This window comes from Neovison vison, chromosome 9, assembly GCF_020171115.1.
Source record: "Neovison vison isolate M4711 chromosome 9, ASM_NN_V1, whole genome shotgun sequence".
Lineage (NCBI taxonomy): Eukaryota > Metazoa > Chordata > Mammalia > Carnivora > Mustelidae > Neogale > Neogale vison.
Genome location: NC_058099.1, coordinates 30,994,496 through 31,016,036, shown reverse-complemented (window position 1 = coordinate 31,016,036; position 21,541 = coordinate 30,994,496). Strand labels below are relative to the sequence as shown.

Sequence of the window (21,541 nt, the reverse complement as noted above, 5' to 3'; positions counted from 1 at the left end):
CTTCAATTAATTTAAATTAGTGCAGCTCTACTGTGTGCTACATATTTTATCCAAAGATTCAGTAAAACATGAGCATTTCGCTTGAGAATTAATTCGAGAAAAATTCAACTCGCTAAGTCTGTAGATGTCAGATCCATTGCAATGAACTCCAAGAAAATGTCCAGATTCTTTGATTACATTAGACTTTGTTTACATTAATTAAACAGGCATGTTCATTTGATTCAGTAAAAGTTAACAACTTACATCAAGAGTGGTGATTTCTGCTAAGTCATGAAGTTCTTGAACAGGGTCGCTTTTTTGTTGCCTGATGTAATCTGCAAGAGCTTTCACTGAGCGCTGGCCCCTGTATTCTCTCTTCATCATCATCCCATTACGAAATAATTTGAGGGTTGGGTATTTGCTTATCCTATATCTCTGGGCTATATCAGCTAAAAGAATGAAAAACAAAGTTAACTTCATTCTTGTATTTGTGTCTAGGTGAGCCCATGAATCCAACAGTCAAAAATCCTACAATAATTTAGTGAGAATATTTTGGTTCATATAATTCCTTCACAATGTCAGAGAAAAAAATTAATCATGGCAAGTTTATATCGATTAAAAGGCCAGGTTCTGGACATATGTTGCCTGGTTTAGATCCCAAATATGTTATTTACTGGCTGTATGAATTTTTAAGTTCTATCAACTCTCTCTGCCTTAATGTCTCATCTGTCACATAAGGAAAATAATTTTGACTACACAGGGTTGTATTAAGGACTAAATGAAATAATACAAATGCATGACCCAATAAGTTTAGTGTTAGTAAGTATTATTATAGTCAGAAAATTAGAATGTGCAAAATTCCCATTTTGAAAAGTTATTCAACTCACTTTATACTTGTGAGGATCTCTTACATCATTTAATAAAGGAAAATTAAATTTAAAACTATGCTTAAAGGATAAAAATATTAATTCTTTGGCTAGTAGAAGAATAGTTTATAATCCAAATACACAAATTTTGTGTAAGCTAATAGAATAAAACCCCAAAAGTCAGCAGTATACACTAAATAATAAAAAAAAAAAAGTCCCTTTGTATGACCTATCAGTATATTCTCAGGCATTGAGGATTTTAAAAAGAACACACACACACATACACACACACCCATAAAATTAGTATGTATAGTCTAAAAATAAGAACCTAAATCAAAATGTATACTGATCTCATTTGCAGAAATCACAATTACTAAGATATAGATTCAATCAGGATGTGAAAGCCTTTAAATATTTCTCCTGCTCTTTCCAAGAGGTGGCAAATATGAGAAATCAGTATTTTCTAGGCACTGGAAAAGCTCAAATGCCATACAACTCACATGGATGAAAATGATAAAAGATACAACGAATTTTTAAAATGGAGGGGATCAGAGTGGACTGAAGAAGTCCAAGGCGACATTTTTGTTTTTATTTTATTTTATTTTATTTTATTTTACACAGAGGGAGAGACACAGCAAAAGAAGGAACACAAGCAGGGGAAATGGGAGAGGGAGAAGCAGGCTCCCCACTGAGCAGGGAGCCTGATGCAGGGCTCAATCCCCGGGCCCTGGGATCATGACCTGAGCTGAAGGCAGCCACATAACCGACTGAGAAACCCAGGTGTCCCACATTTTTGTTTTCTTAACTGAGTTGTTAAATGAGGGCAGAATTCTAAAATGGGGGCACAAGAAATCATGACAATTCTTTTACCCCGCCTCGCATTTCTAATAGCTACAAAACAAAACCAACAGAACAGCAATAAGGCTTTGCTGACCACCTTAATTTTCTAAGAGATTCTATGGTAGAAACCAGTGTACTAGAGAACATATACATATGTGTGCTGACAGTTTCATGGGTGTATACGTAGGTCAAAATTATCTATTTGTACAGTTTAAATACGTAGTTCACTGTACGTCAATTATACTCAGTATAGCAGCTTTAAAAATCTAAGTGAATACGGACTATATGAAACAATGACAATTACACCTTGTGGGGTCTGACACAAACTAAACACATGATGACACCAAGAGCATAAAGCTGGGGTAGGAGAGGTGACGAGCAGGTTAATGATCCTAAGTATTTTAAGGTCTTTGTATGACTCAGGAAAAGTACTTACAGTATTTGGTTAAGTCCCGGTATATTTGTGTTTTCTTTAGGATAAACAATCGGAGAGCTAAACCGATGTATTAGGGGTTACGTACGAATATGGGTTCTCAGTAACTAACAGCACATTTCAGTGAACTCCATGGAAAATCTATAAAGGAGGAAATAGTGCTTGACTACTAAAATCCTTTGAACAGAAGACACACCTAAGCAGAAGAAGGGACCCACTGGTTATATATGAGGCCAAAGAGAGTACTTTATTCACCAAATCACAGAAATCTGAAATAATATTAAGGTATCTTAATATACACATACTTAATATAGACACTAATGTATTTAGAAGCAGGTACTTCTTGAAGCGGAAGACTAGTGGATGTATCACTTTTTCAGCCTGATGGGTTATAATAAGAAAACCATCTTTGAGGTGTTGTAAGAATGGTGGGTTCTATCACCTGAACAAGGAATTAATGAGGTTACGTTGGTGCTGCAAACAGAGGGGTGGGTGTGCTTCCGTCAGCAAGCAGAAGTCTTTTAAGATAAACAGAAGCACCTGCTGTAAGGCAAAGGCCACGAAGGCTAAAAACACCAGCCCAGAGATACAATAAAAAGTAGGAACTTCAGCTTCCTGATGAAAAGCCCCTTCAGTCCCCAGAACACCACATAGGGAAACTTGGCATATTATAAAGTGAATGTCTGCAATGATGTAGAAATGAAAACCGTTTTAATAAAAATACTGTTACATGAGGTTAAATAATTCTACTGGCCAGTGCCACAGTGCTGTGGTCTGGAATAGGGAAAATGTCTTTTTAAAAGTTACTATTTCTTCCCAAATACCATCAAGAGAGGACTGCTTAAATACAGGAGGTACACCCATACAGGAAAGTACTAGGCTGTTATGTAAAGGGATGAAAAAGATGTCTTTATGCAGCTAAGGAGCCATCTCCAAGATACACTGTTAAGTCAAAAAAGCCAGGTACAGAAAGATGGGTATAGGTATGTCATTTTGTATAAGAAGAAACTTGGGAAAGAAATATAAACACACACACACATATACACACGTATAATGTGTGTATATGTGTGTGGGTAGCAGCAAATGTGTGTGTGTGTGTGTATATATATATATTTTTTTTTTTAACATAATATTTGTGCCCATTCTCCTCCTCCCTCCAAAATTACACCACCAACAGAAGAAAAAGCAAGAAAAGGTCAGAGGTAGAATTTAGATTTCCTTGACCATTCCCTGGTTTCATACCTCAACTCTGGAACTATGGAAAAAATTTTAATAGTACAGTAAAAATTAGTTTTAAGGAAATTTTAATACTAGCATTGTTATTTTGAAATAAACACACATAAAGTACACGAATAATTATGCTAATGCCATTAAGAGTCAAGATTTTCAGCATCAGAGAAAAAAGGATACAAACAGAAAATTGAGAAAATTAAGTAAAAGCCCTGTAATGTTTATCTGAACTGGAACTACCAGCAAAAATCCATGATGAGAACTAGCTAATCCAACCAAATAGTTAAGGAAGAAATAATTACATTTTTGCACAAGGGTTTCCTAAAAATCGAAGAGAAGTGTTCACTTTCCAACTCATTCTATGAGGCCAGTATTAAACTGATTCCAAAACCAGACAAAGACATTTTAAGAAAATTACCAATAGCCCTGATGAACAAAACCAGAGGGCTTATACCAGTGGACTTCAACACTTACTGTGAAGCTACAGGACTCCAGACAGTGTGTTACTGGCATACAGACAGACAAACAGATCAATGGAATAGAGTCCAGAAATTGATCTACATACACATACAGAAGTGATCTTTGATCAAGGTGCAAAAAGTAAAATCTAACTACATATCCTTATAAAATACACATCATAAGGATGCTCAAAGCTTGAAAGAAAAAGGCTAGGGAAAAATATACTGTGCAAAAACTAACCAAAAGAAATCTTGTGGGACACCTGGGGGGCTCAGTGGGTTAAGCCTCAGGTCATGATCTCAGGGATCGAGCCCCACACAGGCTCTCTGCTGAGCCGAGAGCTGCTTCCCCCATCTCTCTGCCTGCCTCTCTGCCTGCTTGTGATCCATCTCTCTCTGTCAAATAAATAAAACCTGAAAAAAAAAAAAAGAGAAATCTTGTATAGCTATATGAATAGTAAATCAGTATACATTAAGGCAAAATGCTACAGACCAAGAAGGATCCTTCATAATAAAAAGTCCAATTTCCCAGGCAGATACAACAATTCTGAATTTATATATATCAAATAACAGTCTAGAAATATATAAAGTAAAAATTTACAGTACTATAAAGACAAATCTATAATCACAGCAGGAAATTATTAACACCTTTCAGTAACCAATACAACAAATGTAACCAATAAAGTCAGGAGAAACTGAACAACACATCTAAGAAACATGACTGAACTGACAGGTGCAGAACACAATATTCCAAAGCTGCAGAACGCACATTCTTGGCAGGTGTGTATACATTATAAAAAAACAAACACGATGAGTCACAAAAAAGTTCTCAACAACTTTCAAATGATTCAACTCATAATGAGAATTAAAAACTATGCAGACATGGATCGGAGACAAAACCACAAGAGAAACTGGAAAATAATGTGAACCGAGTGATAATGAAAATATCTATAAGAACTTGCAGCATGCAGCCAAAGTGATAGGCAGAATGAATTTATGACATTAAAACAGATTATGTCAGAGGGGAAAGGTTGAAAAACAAAGAGCTAAGTATTCATCTTAAAAAACTATAAAAAGAACAAACAGAAAAGAAAGGATAAAGGAGTGAATGAGAAAGGTAAAAGCAAAAATTAATGAAGTGGAAAACAAATATACAATAAAGAAGATCCAAAAAGCTAAAATCTGCTTCTTTGCAAAGACTAATAAAACTGATAAACCACTAGAATGATTGGTCGAGGAAAAAATGAGAGAGAAAACAATTTAAGGAATGTAGAAGGAATATTTAACTCAGATAAGAAGAGAGTATTATCAATACCATGATGCCAATAAGTTTGGAGATTTAGATAAACTTTTTTTACTTTTAAGATTTATTTTTGAGAGAGAAGAGAGAGAATGAGAAGGGACGGGCAGAGGGAGAGGAAGAAAGACTCTCAAGCAGATACCTTGCTGAATGCAGAGCCCAACAATCCTGAGATCACCACCTGGGCCAACGTTGGACACAACCAAACTGCACCACTCAGGCACCCCTAGGTAAAGTTTTTTAATTCCCATTATTTCTCCAAAGAAGACATCCATCTGACGAACAAACACATGAAAAAATGCTCAACATCCCTCATCACCAGGGAAATGCAAATCAAAACCATAACGGGGTATCTCTCACACCTACCAGAATGGTTAAGTTCCAGTGGGGGTTATGTCCCCCAAAGTGTTGGCAAAGATTTGGAGAAATCCTCCTGCACTGTTTGTGGGAAAGCAAACTGGTGCAGTCACTATGGAAGACAATATGAAGGTTCCTCAAAAAATTTAAAAATAGAACCACCCTACAATCCCATAATCACACTACTGGGTATTTACCCAAAGAACACAAAAACACAAATTCAAAAGGATATATGCGCCCCTATATTTATTGCAGCATTATTTACAACTGCCAAATTAAGGAGGCCGACCAAGTGTCCATTGATAGATGAATGGATAGAGAAGTGGTGTATACATACAATGGAATATTATCCAGCCATTGAAAAAGAATGAAATCTTGCCATTTGCAACAACATGGATGGAGCTAGAATATAATGCTAAGCAAAATAAATCAGGGAGAGAAAGACAAATACCGTATGATTTCACTCATACGTGGAATTCAAGAAACAAAACAAACAAGTAAAGGAAAAAAGGGAGAGAGAGACAAAACCAAGAAATAGACTCTAGGGCGCCTGGGTGGCTCAGTGGGTTAAGCCGCTGCCTTCAGCAAGATCTCAGGATCCTGGGATCGAGTCCCGCATCGGGCTCTCTGCTCAGCAGGGAGCCTGCTTTCCTCTCTCTCTCTCTGCCTGCCTCTCTGCCTACTTGTGATCTCTCTCTGTCAAATAAATAAATAAAATCTTTTAAAAAAAAAAACAGACTCTAAACTATAGAGAACAAACTGATGGTTACCAGAGGGGAGGAGAACGGGTAGACGAGTGAAATAGCGGATGGGAATTAAGAGTACACCTATCATCCTGAACCCTGAGTAATGTGCAGAGCTGCTGAATCACTACCCTGTATGCCTGAAATTAATTATGACACCATATGTGAACAATACTGGAATTAAAATTTAAATATTTCAAAAAATCCTTATTAAGACACAACTTACCAAACACCAGAATAAATAGAAAACATAAACAGTCCTAAAATTATTATTAAGTAAATTAAATATATAACCCATAGCTGTCCCACAAAGAAAACTCCATTGCTAGAAAGCTTCACCATCAAGTTCTACCAAAAATTTAAGCAGCCAATAATGCTGTTAACACAAACATTCCAGAGAATACAAAAAGAGTGAACATTTTCCAACTAATTTTATGAGGTCAGCATAATCTTTCTGCCAAATCTGACAAGGAAATGATAAGAAAAGAAAAGTATATTTTAGTCTTACTAAGGAACACAGATGCAAAACTTGAAAAGAAAATGTTAAACTAAATTTGGCACTGTGTACAAAGGATAAAACATCACACAAGCTAGATTTAGTCCAGCACTTCAGTTTAATGTTTGAAAATCGATCGATGTAATTCATGACCTTAACAGAATAAAAGAGAAAAATTCCACTACAGTGGCCCCCTCACTGGTCCACAGAGGAGATGTTCTAAGACCCCCAGGGGACGCCTGAAACCATGCATAGTACTGAAACCTCTATATACTACGCTTTTTCCTTTACATACGTATCTATAATAAAGTTTAATTTATGAATTAGGCACAGTAAGAGATTAAGCATAACAAATAATAAAATAGAACAATTATACTAAACTGTAAAAGTTATGTGAACATGGTCTCTCCCTCTCTCAAAAAATACCTTCTTGTGCTGTATTCACCCCTCCTGTGGCGATATGAGATGGTAAGATGCCTACGTGAAGAGATGAGGTGAGAGGAATGACATTACGTGAGACTACTACCGACCGTCTGACAGTTCAGCTGCTTGGGAACTGCATTTGGCCACGGGTGACTGAAACCATGAAAGCAAAACCGCGGATAAAAGGGACTGCCATACCTCTCAAAGGCAGCAGGAAAACATTTGATAAAATTCAAAATCCATTCACACTTAAAATTTTTTGGCAAACTAGAAATAGAAGGGAACCTCCTTAATCAGATAAAAGGTACCCAAATTAGCAAATACCAAACAACTTGATAGTGAAACACTTGAAAGCTATCCTGCCGAGATCAGGAAAGAGACACAGATGCCTGCTATGGCTTCTGTATCACACTGTACTGGAGTTCCCAGTCAGTGGAAGAAGAAGGAGTAGATACACTAAAAAAGAAATAAAAATATTATTACTTGCAGGAGATGTAACTGGGTTCATAGAAAACCCAAAAGGGAGCCTCCTAAAGAATTTCCATTTCCAAGCAGGATGTAGTAGGTGGCAGAAATCTACTGGTCCTGCTGTGATGACTAGGAAAGGAATATATATTTTTTAATTTTTTAAGATTTTATTTATTTATTTGACAAAGAGAGAGAGAGATCACAAGTAGGCAGAGGGGCAGGCAGAGAGAGGGGGGGAAGCAGGCTCCCCACTGAGCAGAGAGCCCGATGCAGGGCTCGATCCCAGGACCCTAAGATCATGACCTGAGTCGAAGGCAGAGGCTTAACCCACTGAGCCACCCAGGCACCCCAAGAATATATTTTTTTACATCATATTTTGAAAGATATCAGACACCATGAAACCAATGAAGAATAAGTGAACCGAAATCTTAGAAAGGAACAGACCATTCCTAAGTGAGCAAGAATCACCCACTGGCTATTTTCTTTCCTATATGCTGCTTATGTAATTCCTACTAAAAATTAAAACTGTAATTTGTGCAGATTTAGGGCTCAGGACCATGCCTGCATAGACAGAAAGGGAACTCAGCAAAGCTTTTCACAGTCCCCTGGGCTGGGGGAACTATGGGGGGTTGGAAGGACCCTGAGATATACCGTGAGCTCTCCCCAGAGGACATTACTAAATGCATGGGGCACAAGAAGCTGGAGGCTGGGCCAGAAAAATAGAGCAATATCCCTCACGGCCTTGTGGTGCTTAAAAAACTACGTGTACTTGTGGAAAGGGCCTGCATCAGCATCAAACACAGAGCCAAGATATTTGCCAGATTTTGAAGCTGTATAGGCAAAGGAAGCACTTAGATATTGAAGAACACCATGAGTTTTTAAGACAAACTGGAAGATATCTGTGCCACGTACTAGAGATAAATTAATATTTGGAATACCTGAAAACCATTAACAAAGAACCTCCAGAAAGATAAACGGGCTAAAGATACCAGTTGATTTATAAAAGAAACACAGCCAAGTTAAGGTGTAAAAACACATGCTCATCTGTAATCAAGAAGTTACAAATTAAAACTAACAGATAACATTTTGCCCATCCTTTTTTGCAAAATAATAATTAGAAGTTTTTAAATTCAGTAAAATCAAGCCCTACAAAGGGAAGATATTCCTACTAAGTCCAATTCAGGTGCACATTCAATGTTAGTAAAGCTAAACTAGCCTAGCTGGTGCCTAACTTGGCAGCAGAAAGCCATAGAATTTTTCTAATCCCCAAAGGATTTGGCAGAAAGTTTATGACGTAGACCCATTAAGGAAGGAACTAGTCTAACTGGAAACATCCATTTTCTATTTATGGCCTAAGGATCAGTAGGAAAATGGACAGTAAGAGACACTGCTGGAGTCATTAACTTTCTTAAATTAGTGGGCATATAATGGAAAAATAGTGTGCTGATAACAAACATGCGTAAACCAGAAGTAAAGTAAATGAGGTTATAGGTGGACTCCAGAGAGTCTTAAATTCTAGGTTAATGGAGTTTGCATTTTACCTGTGATAAGCAGTCACTGAAGCAGCAGAACGGGGCTTTAAAAATATTCACCTGGCAGTAAATCAGGGAGAATCAGGGAGACTAATAAGGAAGCTACTGCAACAGTCCTGGCAGAAATAACAAGAGTCTGTTTACAAACTTTTAACATTACAACCCTTAGGTTGCCTTAAAATTCTAGTTAGGGATAGAAACAAATTAAATAATACTTGAAGACTATTAGAGGAATAGATACTTGCCTGCTTAATTCTCAAACAACACTGTGGCAGCAGGTGTGCTGCATAATGAGGTGGCTTTTAATTATTAAGAAGCAAAAACCTTAAAATTACATTGATCAATAATCTCAGACATAAAGGTGACTTTTTACAGGCTTTGGTCAAAAATGATTTTAAGATAATTATAATGTGACATTTTGACAATATAACAAAGAATGATTTAAGGGGTATAATAAATGTTTTTTTTAATTAACTAGATGGATCAAATGTTAAAATGCTTGTCAAAGGAATTATAAATTTCAGAAGGTTAACAGCTCCCTGATTAGAAAATTAGCATGTACTTTTGCTTCAATGGTCACTTACTTTCCCTTGATGGGTTCTGCCTGCCCGCCAGCCCACCTTCCTCACTCCTGCCCAGCAGGGCTCCACGGGCGGGGAAACTGCCTCCCTCTCCATCTCAGCAGTGTGTCTCCCCACTGCGATTACCAATGGCAGATGATTTCAAGAGGAAGGTCTCACTGTTCTTTTGGTTCAGGGATGATGGCCACTGCTGCCTCTGTACCCTTTTCCATTCCCAAACCATGCCTTCCCCACACTGAGGGTAAAACAACAACAAAACACCACAAGATAAAGCCCTGAGCAAAAATCATAAACAAAGCCTAGAAGCTTACTCAGGAGTCAGGCATCCAACTTCTGTTTTGTGCACATGAATTCTTAAGCATACATTTTCTTTTTTATAGTTTTTAAGTTGAAATATATTTGACATATACCACTGTATAGTTGAAGGTATACAATGTTGATACATTTATTTATATACTGCAATACGACTGTCACTGTGGTACTAGCTAGCACCTTACCACTTCAGTAGTTATCACTTCTTATGGTGAGAATAATTAAGATCGAGTCTTTTAGCAAGTTTGTTTTTATTTTTTTATTTTTGTTATTTTATTTAAAGATTTTTATTTATTTATTTATTTGACAGACAGAAATCACAGGTAGGCGGAGAGGCAGGCAGAGAGAGAGAGAGGGAAGCAGGCTCCCTGCGGAGCAGAGAGCCCGATGCGGGACTCGATCCCAGGACCCTGAGATCATGACCTGAGCCGAAGGCAGCGGCTTAACCCACTGAGCCACCCAGGCGCCCACAAGTTTGTTTTTAATACAATACTGCTGTCTACAATTATTTTTCTTATTCTTAATGCCTCATTTACATATAGCTCTTATAAAAGCTTCTCAATTTCCACTATAGAAGGTTGAAGCTGTACCAGAAGGCACACAGGTAATACTAACTCTGGTATTTGGAAGCAAGTGCTGCATAGTTCAAGGACAATGACAAAGTACTTCCCTAAAATGCTAGCAGGAGTGTGAATGTTTTGCACTTCCTGACAAATAATGTCTGGAATGTCTCTTGCTGTATGCCATGCGCCCTAGAGCCACTGGAGGTCAGCAGAGATCCTGGTCCCACTAGGGGCAGATTGAGGAGTCTTTCTACATCTAAGGCAGCAAGACCACCAGGAAGAGTGATGAATTCAACTTCCAAACTCCCCATACAAGGAGGACACAGAAGGTGAGATAAAGGGAGACCATGATCAGCAGCTGAAGCGAGGGCAAATTTAATTGTGTGTATGTGTAGAAATTTTGAAAAACAATTACAAAGAAAACAAGAACCATTTGTAATTCAACCACCACTAGGGAAAACCACTGGCAACATTTTTTTTCAAAGATTTATTCATGTACTTGAGAGAGAGCGCAAGGGGCAGAGGGAATAAGAATCTTCAAGCAGACTCCCCACTGAGCACAAGACCCCAGGACCCAGAGATCATGACCTGAGCCAAAATTAAGAGTCAGCCACTCAACTGACTGAGCCACCCAGACACCTCCAAAATTTTGATTATGTCTTGCTGACTTTGAATAGAAGTTGCTTAACAAGCAGTGACATGTTTCAATGGAGAAAAAAGTAAACTCTGAGATTAGTCAAACAGTTAAGCGCCAGTATCAACACTTGCAGAATGGGTATCAGCAGCTTGGAAGAAAATCCCAGGAAGAGCAGAATAAAAAGCACTACCATAATGGCACAGAAGTCAGTATTATGTGGGAAAAAACACACAAATTAATGACTCAGAATCACAAAGTGATGTACAATAGTCAGATTCCGAATGTGAAATTTTTTCAGGATTACTTGAACAAATTTATTTTCCTTTTTAGGTATACAAATGATATGACGAAAAAACCTTTAAGTCCAAAATAGTTCTCATGATAAAATTTCTAAGTGAAAAGCACTGTTATAGTTCGATTTTTCTCAGTTTTTTTTTTCAGCTACAGATAAAAGTACCTTAGAATCAATGACAAATTAGATTTGATGAAATACTGCAGAAAATACTTAATCATATTGCTGGGAGATGAGATAATCCATATGAAATTCTTAATGGAACACCTACACAACTAACAGTTCATAAATGTTGGTTACTACTCATTACATCTATCCACCCATCTGTTCAACAACTATAATGGGGTGCCTCCTTCGAGTGAGGCACCCTTCCAGTGCTGGGGACACAAGGGTAAGACAAGGTCCCCTCAATTACACAGTTTATATTTTATCATTATTATTATCATCATTACTATTACGATTACTATTGCGACTAATTGTTTCCACAGGCTAGAAGCTTAAATGAAATTCATAAAACTCTTAATACATAATACATTTACCAAAAAGATGTACCAGTATGGATTCCCAAAGTACAATATAAGAAAAACCCACTATGATAGTCAGCAATAAATATATCCTCACCCGAGATGTAGAGATTCCTTTTAGGGGACCCCCCTCCCCTCTGCCACACACACACGGGAGAAGCTAAAAGGGTGACTGTCAGATCTGTGACATGGATGAAACTGGACACCTGAGTCTTGTGCAGGGTGAGTGAGGACACCTGCTCTGCTGCCATCAGAACTCAGATATAGATGCCCACCAGGTGGGGAACAGGTTGTCCCATAACATTCTGCCTCTTGAGTCTCTTTAATTGCCCTGACTTCCTTTTCCCTTTTTCTCTTCCTCCTACTTCTCTCCTCCTACTCTGTTCTCTACTTTAAATGCAACAAATGGAGAAGTCAGGGGCTCGGAAGGTGAACTAAATTTGAACCCTAAGATGAGGGTTATTTAAGCTACAAGCTTTACACTGGGGTTTCAAAAATATATGCCTAAGCTTAAAACATGGGAAGCTTCCGGATGACACTCTAGTGTCAGTCTGAGTTCAAAATTCTCTTTCGATAGTTCGCACCCCCTCTCTCCGCTTTTTTTTTTTTTTTTGGTCAGGGGACAGGAGAGGGGATTAAAGCAGCTGCATCTAGCTCATACGTAGAAGCAAAAGGGCAGACAGGGTGCAATTAGCCTATTATATCTACCTTTGCCTTCTTTCTCCTATTCTACGTTCTTGGCCTATTCAGTTCAACATTTGAACAAACCAAGTCCTAGGAAAGACATATAAAGAAGTGAGGTTGAGGTAGGGCAGAAAACAGTCCACAGGATGCTGACAGGAAGAGGAGAGAGAGAGAAGAAAATGCAGGCAGCAAACCAAAGAAGGGTGCTCTGTGGCTGTGCATGGAGATCGGCCTTCCTGACCAACTAGGGAAGAGGCATAGAAGACAACTCCCAAAGAATTTCCAACACAATCTAAGGAATGAGTACATGTATTTCCTCCCTAAAGGGACTACTCTGAAATATTCACTTGGAATGTTTTGTGAAAATTAGAGCCATTACATTTTAATAGTTATATAATTATGTTGTTTGGCTTTTGACCTTACAGTCTCACCTCATCCTTAATTCTTTTTTAAAAAAATTTATTTATTTATTTGAGAGACAGCGAGAGAGAGAGAGAGAGAGAAGAGGGAGCAAGGCTGAGGGAGAGAGAGTCTCAAGCACATTCTATGCCCAGTGCAGAGCCTGATGTGGGGCTCGATCCCACAATCCTGAGATCATGACCTGAGCTGAAATAAAGAGTCAGATGCTTAACCAACTGAGCCACCCAGGTACCCCTCATCCTTAATTCTTAAATAGGGCTAATAAAGAAAAAAAAAAAAAAAAAGGTAACTTAGCAGGGGCAGAGATTCCCAAGACAATATACAAAATTTATCGTGAAGTTAGATTTCACAAATAAATTCAGATATGGGTCACACCTCACTTCAAGCTTGCAACCGACTAGGAAGCAATAAAATAGTCATTAAAGTTTTTAAAAATTTCATGCAAGCCAGGGCTGATTCATACATTTCGCCACATTAATTTCTTCCAGGAACATACACTTTTTTTTTTTTTTTTGGTCAAGTCTTTCAGCATATATTGATAAGATACGGGGGTTTTCTTAATTTTACCTACTGATAGGGATTTATTCTGTTTCTTAACTAATAAGTCATCTTTGCAATTATGGGCATAAATGCCACCTGGTAATGGGAGACTCTTCACAAAGGCACTTCTTACCTTCCGTGACAGCTGGTGGTCAGACAGACGTGCTCATGCCCAGGAGGTAACAACTCATGAAAGGCAGCAGTTTCAGGACCAACAAAATGGCCTCAACTGCCAGACCTGCTCACAGGAGGTCTGCACTGAAAAATTCTGACAGCCACTGACAGAACTGTGGGTGTTTCCAGAAGTCACTAAGTGGCTCTAAGTTGTCCTCAAAATGCCAGGGAAAGTCTATTCAAGAAAGTTCTTTTCAAATTCAATGACTGTGCTAAAGGCCATTTATCACAGTAAAAATAAACAGAAATTACAATTAACAATAGCACAGCACACCTGTACAGATTTCAAGCTTCTTCCACACATATTTTCTCGAAAGCTCTCAAGCAACAAGACACTCCTTCCAGCTCTTTCCTTAACCAAAGACAAAGTACAGGTTAGGAGTCTTTTTTTTTCTTTTTAAGACTTTATTTATTTATTTGTTTGGAGAGAGAGGGAGAGAGAGAACAGGTGGGGAGAGGGGCAAAGGGAGAGGGTGAAGCAAACTCCCCTCTGAGCAAGGAGCCGAACACGGGGCTTGATCTCAGGACCCTGGAATCACAACCTGAACCAAAGGCAGATGCTTCACAGACTGAGCCACCCAGGCGCTCCAGGTTCACAGACTTTTTATACCAACTTTGTATTTGAAAATTTTCCAACTCACATAAAATATGGAAAAGTAATGTAGTGAGCACCTGTACACCCTCACCTAGATTTAACACTTTTTATCACATCTGATTGCCAGATTTCTCTTTCTTGCCACGCACATGCACATATGCGCACACACTGTGGCAACAAGCGCTGACTCAAGTTTAGTGATTTTTCAAGTAACTTGTCCAACTGTATAGAACTTTGGTAAGCAGTGGGGTTCTGGTATTAGAACACAGAATTCTAACTTAGGGGAGGCTGGGCCACACACTGTAAGGAATGATAATGCCACATACATGTAATTTCATTTTTGTTTATACACTGACCTGCTGGAGATAATTTAAACAGACTATAATATAATTTGTAGCAGACATTTTTACGTAGAAGTTGGGTGAATTTTCAGTTTCTATGCCTAAAATACACTTCTTCCTCTATTTCCCTTAAAAATGCCTACTCTGTCTTCAGGCCTCACAGCATTGTCTCAAAAAGGCCTTCTCTACCCCCCCGGGACTAAGTCAGACCTGGATTATCTCATAGCATCCAACACCTCTCTTCAGAGAAGTTTCACAAGGAGCAATTGTGTATTTACTTCTCTTGCCTTTCTGGGTGTATCTAGTTCATTGCTGTATGTCTAGAACCTGTGCGTATTGCATGACAAAAGGCATATACAGAAAATTTTTTGTTGGATGAATTAATAACACTATCTGACTCAAGGAGCTATGGTGAAGATAACAAAAATAATGTGTGTAAAAGCACATCTAAATCCAAGTGAACATTATATACATCGTTTTTTCCCAGCAATAGGACTAGAAACTTTTCATAGGAACTTTTCCAAGAATAACACTCTTACTTTGGATGGAAAGCCTGAGTGACATAGTACATCAGAAGCAAGACAGACAACATATCAGAGGGCAGGAAAGAGCAGGATGCCACAGTGCCAGAAGGTAATTAATAAGAACAAGCCGCATGTGGGCAGAATGGTATCTTCAATCCGAAGTCACCTTCTGCCTTTGCTAGAAAGCTTTATATATCTTCTATCTCAGAGAAATTAATACTAAAGCAGCAAGTGGGTACATTTGCCAAAAAGAATACTGTAAGGACACACAGACCACCAAAAGTAAAACTTTTTGTTTGCATACAATGTAATTGTCTTTGTAGAAAATCCAACCGTACTTACATAAAACCTATTAGAATTCTTAAGTACCAGGATATAAGATCAATATACAAAAATCAGTTTTACTTCTAGTAGTGACCAATCAGAAATTTAAATTTAAAAATCAATGCCATTTAGAATAGCACCCAAAACCAAGACATAACTAGGGACAGATTTCACAAAGATGTGTGAGACTTAAGAAAAAACACCGGACAAACCCAAAATGAGAATATTTTACAAAATACCTGATCAATACTCCCCAAAACTACCAACTGTCAAGATGACCTGATACTTAAATGCAATATCCTGGATTTTGGAACAGAAATAGTTTCTTAGTTGTAAGAAATGTAGCAGGGTAATGTAATATGTCAACATTAGAATAAATTGCGTAAAGGACTATTAAGAGAACTCACCATATTATCTTCGCACTTTTCCCCCCTCACTTTGCTTAGAAATTAACAAGCCGATTCTAAAAGTCATACAGAAAGCCAAAGCAACGAAAATAGCAAAACCACTTTGAAAAAAAAGTACAAAGCTGGAAGATTTATATATTACTGACTTCAAGACTTATAAAGCTACAGTAATCTAGAAAGTGTGGTACCAGTATAAACACAGACAAATCAGTCACAGATAAAGACACCAACAATACAGAACAGAAAGATTAGACATAGATCCACACCTATACAGTCAGCTGATTTTGAAAAAGATGCAAAGTCAATGAAGAAGGAATAGTCCTTTCAACAAATAATATCAGAACAGCTTGATAACTATATGCAAAGAAATGAACTCCAATCCATACATTGTGCCACATGTAAAAATTAACTCCAGATGGATCAGAGAGCAAAATGTAAAACTTTATACTACGAAAATTATGAAAGCAAACATACCAGAAAATCTCTGAGATCCTGGGTGAGGCAAAGATTTCTTAGATACAGCATGAAAAGCATAATCCATTTTAAAAATAAGTAAGTTGGACTCATCAAATTAAGAATATATGGCCTTCAAAAGACACTCTCAAACAGAATTGAAGGTCTCACACCTCCTAATTTCAAAACTCAGTATAAAGCTATAGTCATCAAAAAGTCGTGGTTCTGGCACAAAGACAGACATACAGACAAATGGAACAAAACAGAGTCCAGAAACAAACCTTCACACATGTGGTCAAATGTTTATTGATGAAGGGTACTAAGATCATTCAGTGGGGAGAAGATACTCTCATCAACCAATGGTATTAGGAAAACTGAATGTCCACATGCAAAACAATAAAATTGGATCCTTATGTTGCACTCTACACAAAAAAATTAACTCAAAATGGATAAAAAACTAAACATAACAACCTACACTGTAATGCACTAAGAAGAAAATGTAGAAGAGTTCCAGAACATTGGATCTGCAATTATTTTTGACTAGGACCCCAAAAGCATAGGCAATAAATGTAAAAAGATAAACTGGACATCAAAACTTAAAACTTTTGGGGATCCTGGGGGGCTCAGTTGGTTAAGTGTCTGCCTTCGGTTCAGGTCATGATCCCAGAGTTCTGGGATTGAGTCCTGCTCAGACTACCTGCTCAATGGAGCTCTGCTTCTCTCTCTATCCCTTCTCCCTGCTCGTAATCTCTCACACACACACTCTCTCTCTCTTTCAAATAAATACATAAAATCTTAAAATGAAACAAAACTTCTGTGCAAAGAATATAACCAAGAGAATGGGAAAAAATAACTACAAATCATTTATCTAATAGGGGGTTAATATCCAGAATACAATACATAAAGAACTCCTATGACTTAACAACAAAAATTCACCAGATTAAAAACAGGGAAAAGGCCTCAAACAGAGTATTTCTCTAAAAAAGATATACAAATGGCCAGGATGCATAGGAAAAGAGGCTCAATGTTACTAATCGGGGAAATGCAAATCAAAACCAGGATGAAGTAGCACTTCACACCCCTTAGGACAGCTGTGATCACAAAAACAGAAAATAACCAGTGTTGGCAAAGATGTGGGGAAAACTGGACCCCCTGTCCACTGCTGGTGGGAATGTAAAATTGGGACAGCTACTGGGGAAAACAGTATGGCAGTTCCGCAAAAATCAAAAAAATTTAATTACCATGTGATTCAGCAATTCTCCTTCTGGGTTTATATCCAAAAGAACTGAAAGCAAAGCCTCAAAGAAATATTTCATAGCATTATTCACAATGGCCAAGAGGTGGAAGTAACCCAAGTGTACATCAACAGATGAGTGAATATACAAAATGTGGTATACAACATACAATGGAATACTATTCAGCCTTGAAATGGAAGGAAATCCTGACACATACTACAACATGGCTGAACCTTGAGGACATTAACATTATGGTAAGTGAAATAAGCCAGACACAAAACCAAATACTGTATGATTCCACTTATGTGAGGTATCTAGAGTCATCAAATTCATAGAAATAAAAAGTAAAATGGTGGTTGCTAGGGGCTGGGGCTGGGGGAAATGGGGAGTTGTTTAATAAGTGCAATGTTTTCAGCTTTACAAGATGAAGTTCTGGAGACTGGTTGTACAGCAACGTGAATAGACTTAAAGCTACAAAACTGCACAATTCAAAATGGTAAAAATGGCAAATTTTATATTCTGTGGATTTTACCACAATTAAAAAGAAAGACACTCTTAAGAGAGGGGGATGAGAGAAAATATTTGCAAATTACACACCTGAAAAAAGAACTTACGTTTGTAATATATAAAGGGCTCTCAAAACCCAGTAAGAAATTATTATACCTGCTCATCATTTAACAGCCATGTTAAATTAAACAGACTGACCATACCAAGTGTTGGCAAGGATAGGGAACAACTGGAATGCGTCTACTCTGCTAATAGATATGTAACACAGTACAAATACTTTGGAAAGCAGTTTGGCAGTTTATTACAAAGTCAAACATAAACTAACGTACAACCCAGGTATTTCACAGCTAAGTATTTGCCCAGAAAATATGAAAGCATTTGTAAAAAGAATTGTACCTCAATGTTTATAGCAGCCTCATTTGTAATAGCCCCAAACTGTAAACAACCCCACTGTCAATAAGAGTATGAGAGAACTGCGGTGCAGAGCCATACAACAGACTGCCACTCTGTAATAAACACAAACGATACGCGCAACCATCTCAAAATAACCAAACCAAGTAAAAAAAACACCACCGCGCACACACACAGCACAGCATATGATCCCACTTACATAAAATCCTAGAAAATGCAAACTCATCTCTAAGAACAAAAAGTAATTCCATGGTCCCCTGAGACTGATGGGAGGAGAAAGGGACCAGAAAGGGACCAAGGACAATTTGGGGAATGACAGATATGCTATCTTGATTGTGGTGATGGCTTCACAGATGTATACATGTTTCAAACATTAAATTGTGTAATGTAAACTTGTGCAGTTTATCTTAATTATATCTCAACAAATCTCCTTTTAAAAAGAAACAAATCCTACCAAAGAATGACCTAACAGACGTTTCTCCCCAGGCCACAGGATTCTTAAGGAGGTTCCAGTTCAAAACCTCTACATTCCAACTGGTATCTAAGGAGTGACACAGAGGCCAGCGTGTCTTACAATCTCTAAAGAGAGTGGAAAATATAACTAAATCATCAATAAGGGCTTCATAATATCACTTTTTAAAAATGAAGAATTACACAGAAGGGATAAAATATTTAAAGAGATTATACTATGTCTCAGATATAACTTTCATTAGTAAAAAAATTAATTTTATAGATCTCTCATGGATCAAAAAGCATCTGAACTATGGATGTTCACTCCCACAAAAAGAGAGCCTGATTAAAGGAAGTTAATTTGTTTAAAAATAAGAACAAATGATATTTATGGTTCAACAATAGTTAATTTGCTTTCCCAATGACTATAAGTTTGAGAGCACAGTTTCAGATTTTATGGTCCAAATTCACTGAAAGTTAGGGACTACTGTCTATACTGTAATGTCTAATTAAATACATAAAAACCAGAAAGATGTGAAATGAGAGCCCACACTAAAAACACCATCTCTGCCAGTGAAAAGTGGGAGGAATGATCCAGAGCATAGTGTGAAAATGTGAAAACGCAGCCTGTGACTGTATTGACAACTTTTACTGCTCCCTTCATCTTATCTAGTTATGAATCCCAAAAGGCAGAAATGAGGGCTAATGGTTTGTAAAATACTGAAATGTTTTGCTGTTAAGCATTTCTGTACCAGTAACCACCCCCAAATGTTTAACCTGAACAGAAAAGAAAGTAATGGGTGTGTGAAGGTATTTGGTCAGGAGATGTGGATTCTAATTCTGGTTTCACTAGATGTTAAACTGACAGTGGTTAAGTCACTTTGCTTCCATTTCTCATCAGTAAAATAAAAAGTCAGTGTACACACACACAAACACACACACACACACATACTAATTCTAATCATCAGGCTAAGAGCAAAGTATAAGAAATTTGCAGTATGGAGAGTTCTGTATTCAGGCCAACTTGCCAGTAACTCAGTGTAACAAGCTTTTAACAAGCAGTCTCTGTCTCCCAGAAATCGTCAGATGCATGAGATTCAAGATGAATGGTTTGGTCTCCACTTAAATGGGAGAATTAGAACTAAAAAAAAAAAAAAAAAGAAAAAGAAAAAAGTTCCTGCCTTTGAAGAACTGACATTGCAACGGGTGAGACAACTAAGACACATGAACCAGAACTGCAAAACATGGTCAGTTTGGTACCAGGAGAGAGGAGAGTTCACGTGTGATGGACACACCAGGAGGAAAAACCGCCGCAGGCTCACCAGCTCAAGCTAGCGAGATCTGTCATGGATACAGAAAACCACACTCCACTAGGACCAGTGAAACCCAAGAGGCTGGACTATCCATGAGTCTATCCTAAGTTTCTCAACACTCTCAATAACTCTAATCTGTAACTACAGCTAATTATACCTCAAAGACAGTCTAAGCCAATTTTAGTACTTTCAAATAACAGAAACACAAAAATCTGAGATAATTTCATCTGCAATGACTACAAAAAGCATTTCTGGAGGATGCTAGATCTAACAGAAATCCATTTTTCCCTAAAATTTTATTTCAATTTTATTTATTGATTTTGGTATTCGCTTTGGCAGAAACATTGCTAGTTATGATTTACTACCTATATGCTTATTCTACTATATTTTAATTTTAAAAAGTAATTACTTTGCAGGCAAAATGCAAAGTAGTATTATAAGTACATAAAGATAAAATATTAATATTTATCCAAAGTCACTAGAACCTTCCATCTAAAGCAAAACATTTTTTAGCATTGAAAGAGAAAAGAGAGAGAGTAAGAGTGAGTGTGTGTGTTTGTGTGTGTAGCAGGAGAGGTGGGGATAGGACAACTTCTTCCAGACTTCCTACTGAGGTACTTACAGTGCTGATCACAATCAACTCTGGCAAACACTACTTGATTTTCATTGGGATATTCTTCCTTAATGACATTAGAAGCTTCCTCAAAAATTGGATGCAACATTTGGCTGAAACGACACCTACACACAAAGAAGGATACCAATTACAACTCAAAAGCAGAAGGAATAAAATCCTATTACAGTTATTATCCATTGATATGTAGTATATGCACAATAAACGACTTCTGAGACAATCTCATAGTTAACTTAGTCATGCACCTGGATGTCATGGATTGAGGATAAAGACAATTTTGAATTTAAAGACTACTCCAATTCAGACTGTACATTAAAAGATTTGGTTTTTACACATTAAGAAAAGGGCCAATATTACAAAGCACACAGGTAAGGATCTCTCCCAGAGGCAGAGAAACAAGTCAAATATAAGCCCTGAGGATGTATCTCTACTTGGATTTGCAACTACTAAGACTTGGATATTTATGAGAAATCAGCTTTCTCTAAATAATGAACATAT

The 21,541-nt window shown here is 37.5% G+C and overlaps 1 protein-coding gene across 1 annotated transcript in view; it reads right to left on the bottom strand.

Annotated features, from left to right (window-relative positions):
* ERP44 (endoplasmic reticulum protein 44) overlaps positions 1-21,541 on the bottom strand; it is a 93,529-nt gene that overhangs the window by 30,486 nt on the left and 41,502 nt on the right. The window contains exons 4-5 of the mRNA XM_044265261.1: positions 21,035-21,150; positions 244-428 (exon numbers count right to left, since the gene is read on the bottom strand). Coding sequence (XP_044121196.1) covers positions 244-428; positions 21,035-21,150 — 301 coding nt within the window. The remainder of the gene's footprint in view (positions 1-243; positions 429-21,034; positions 21,151-21,541) is intronic.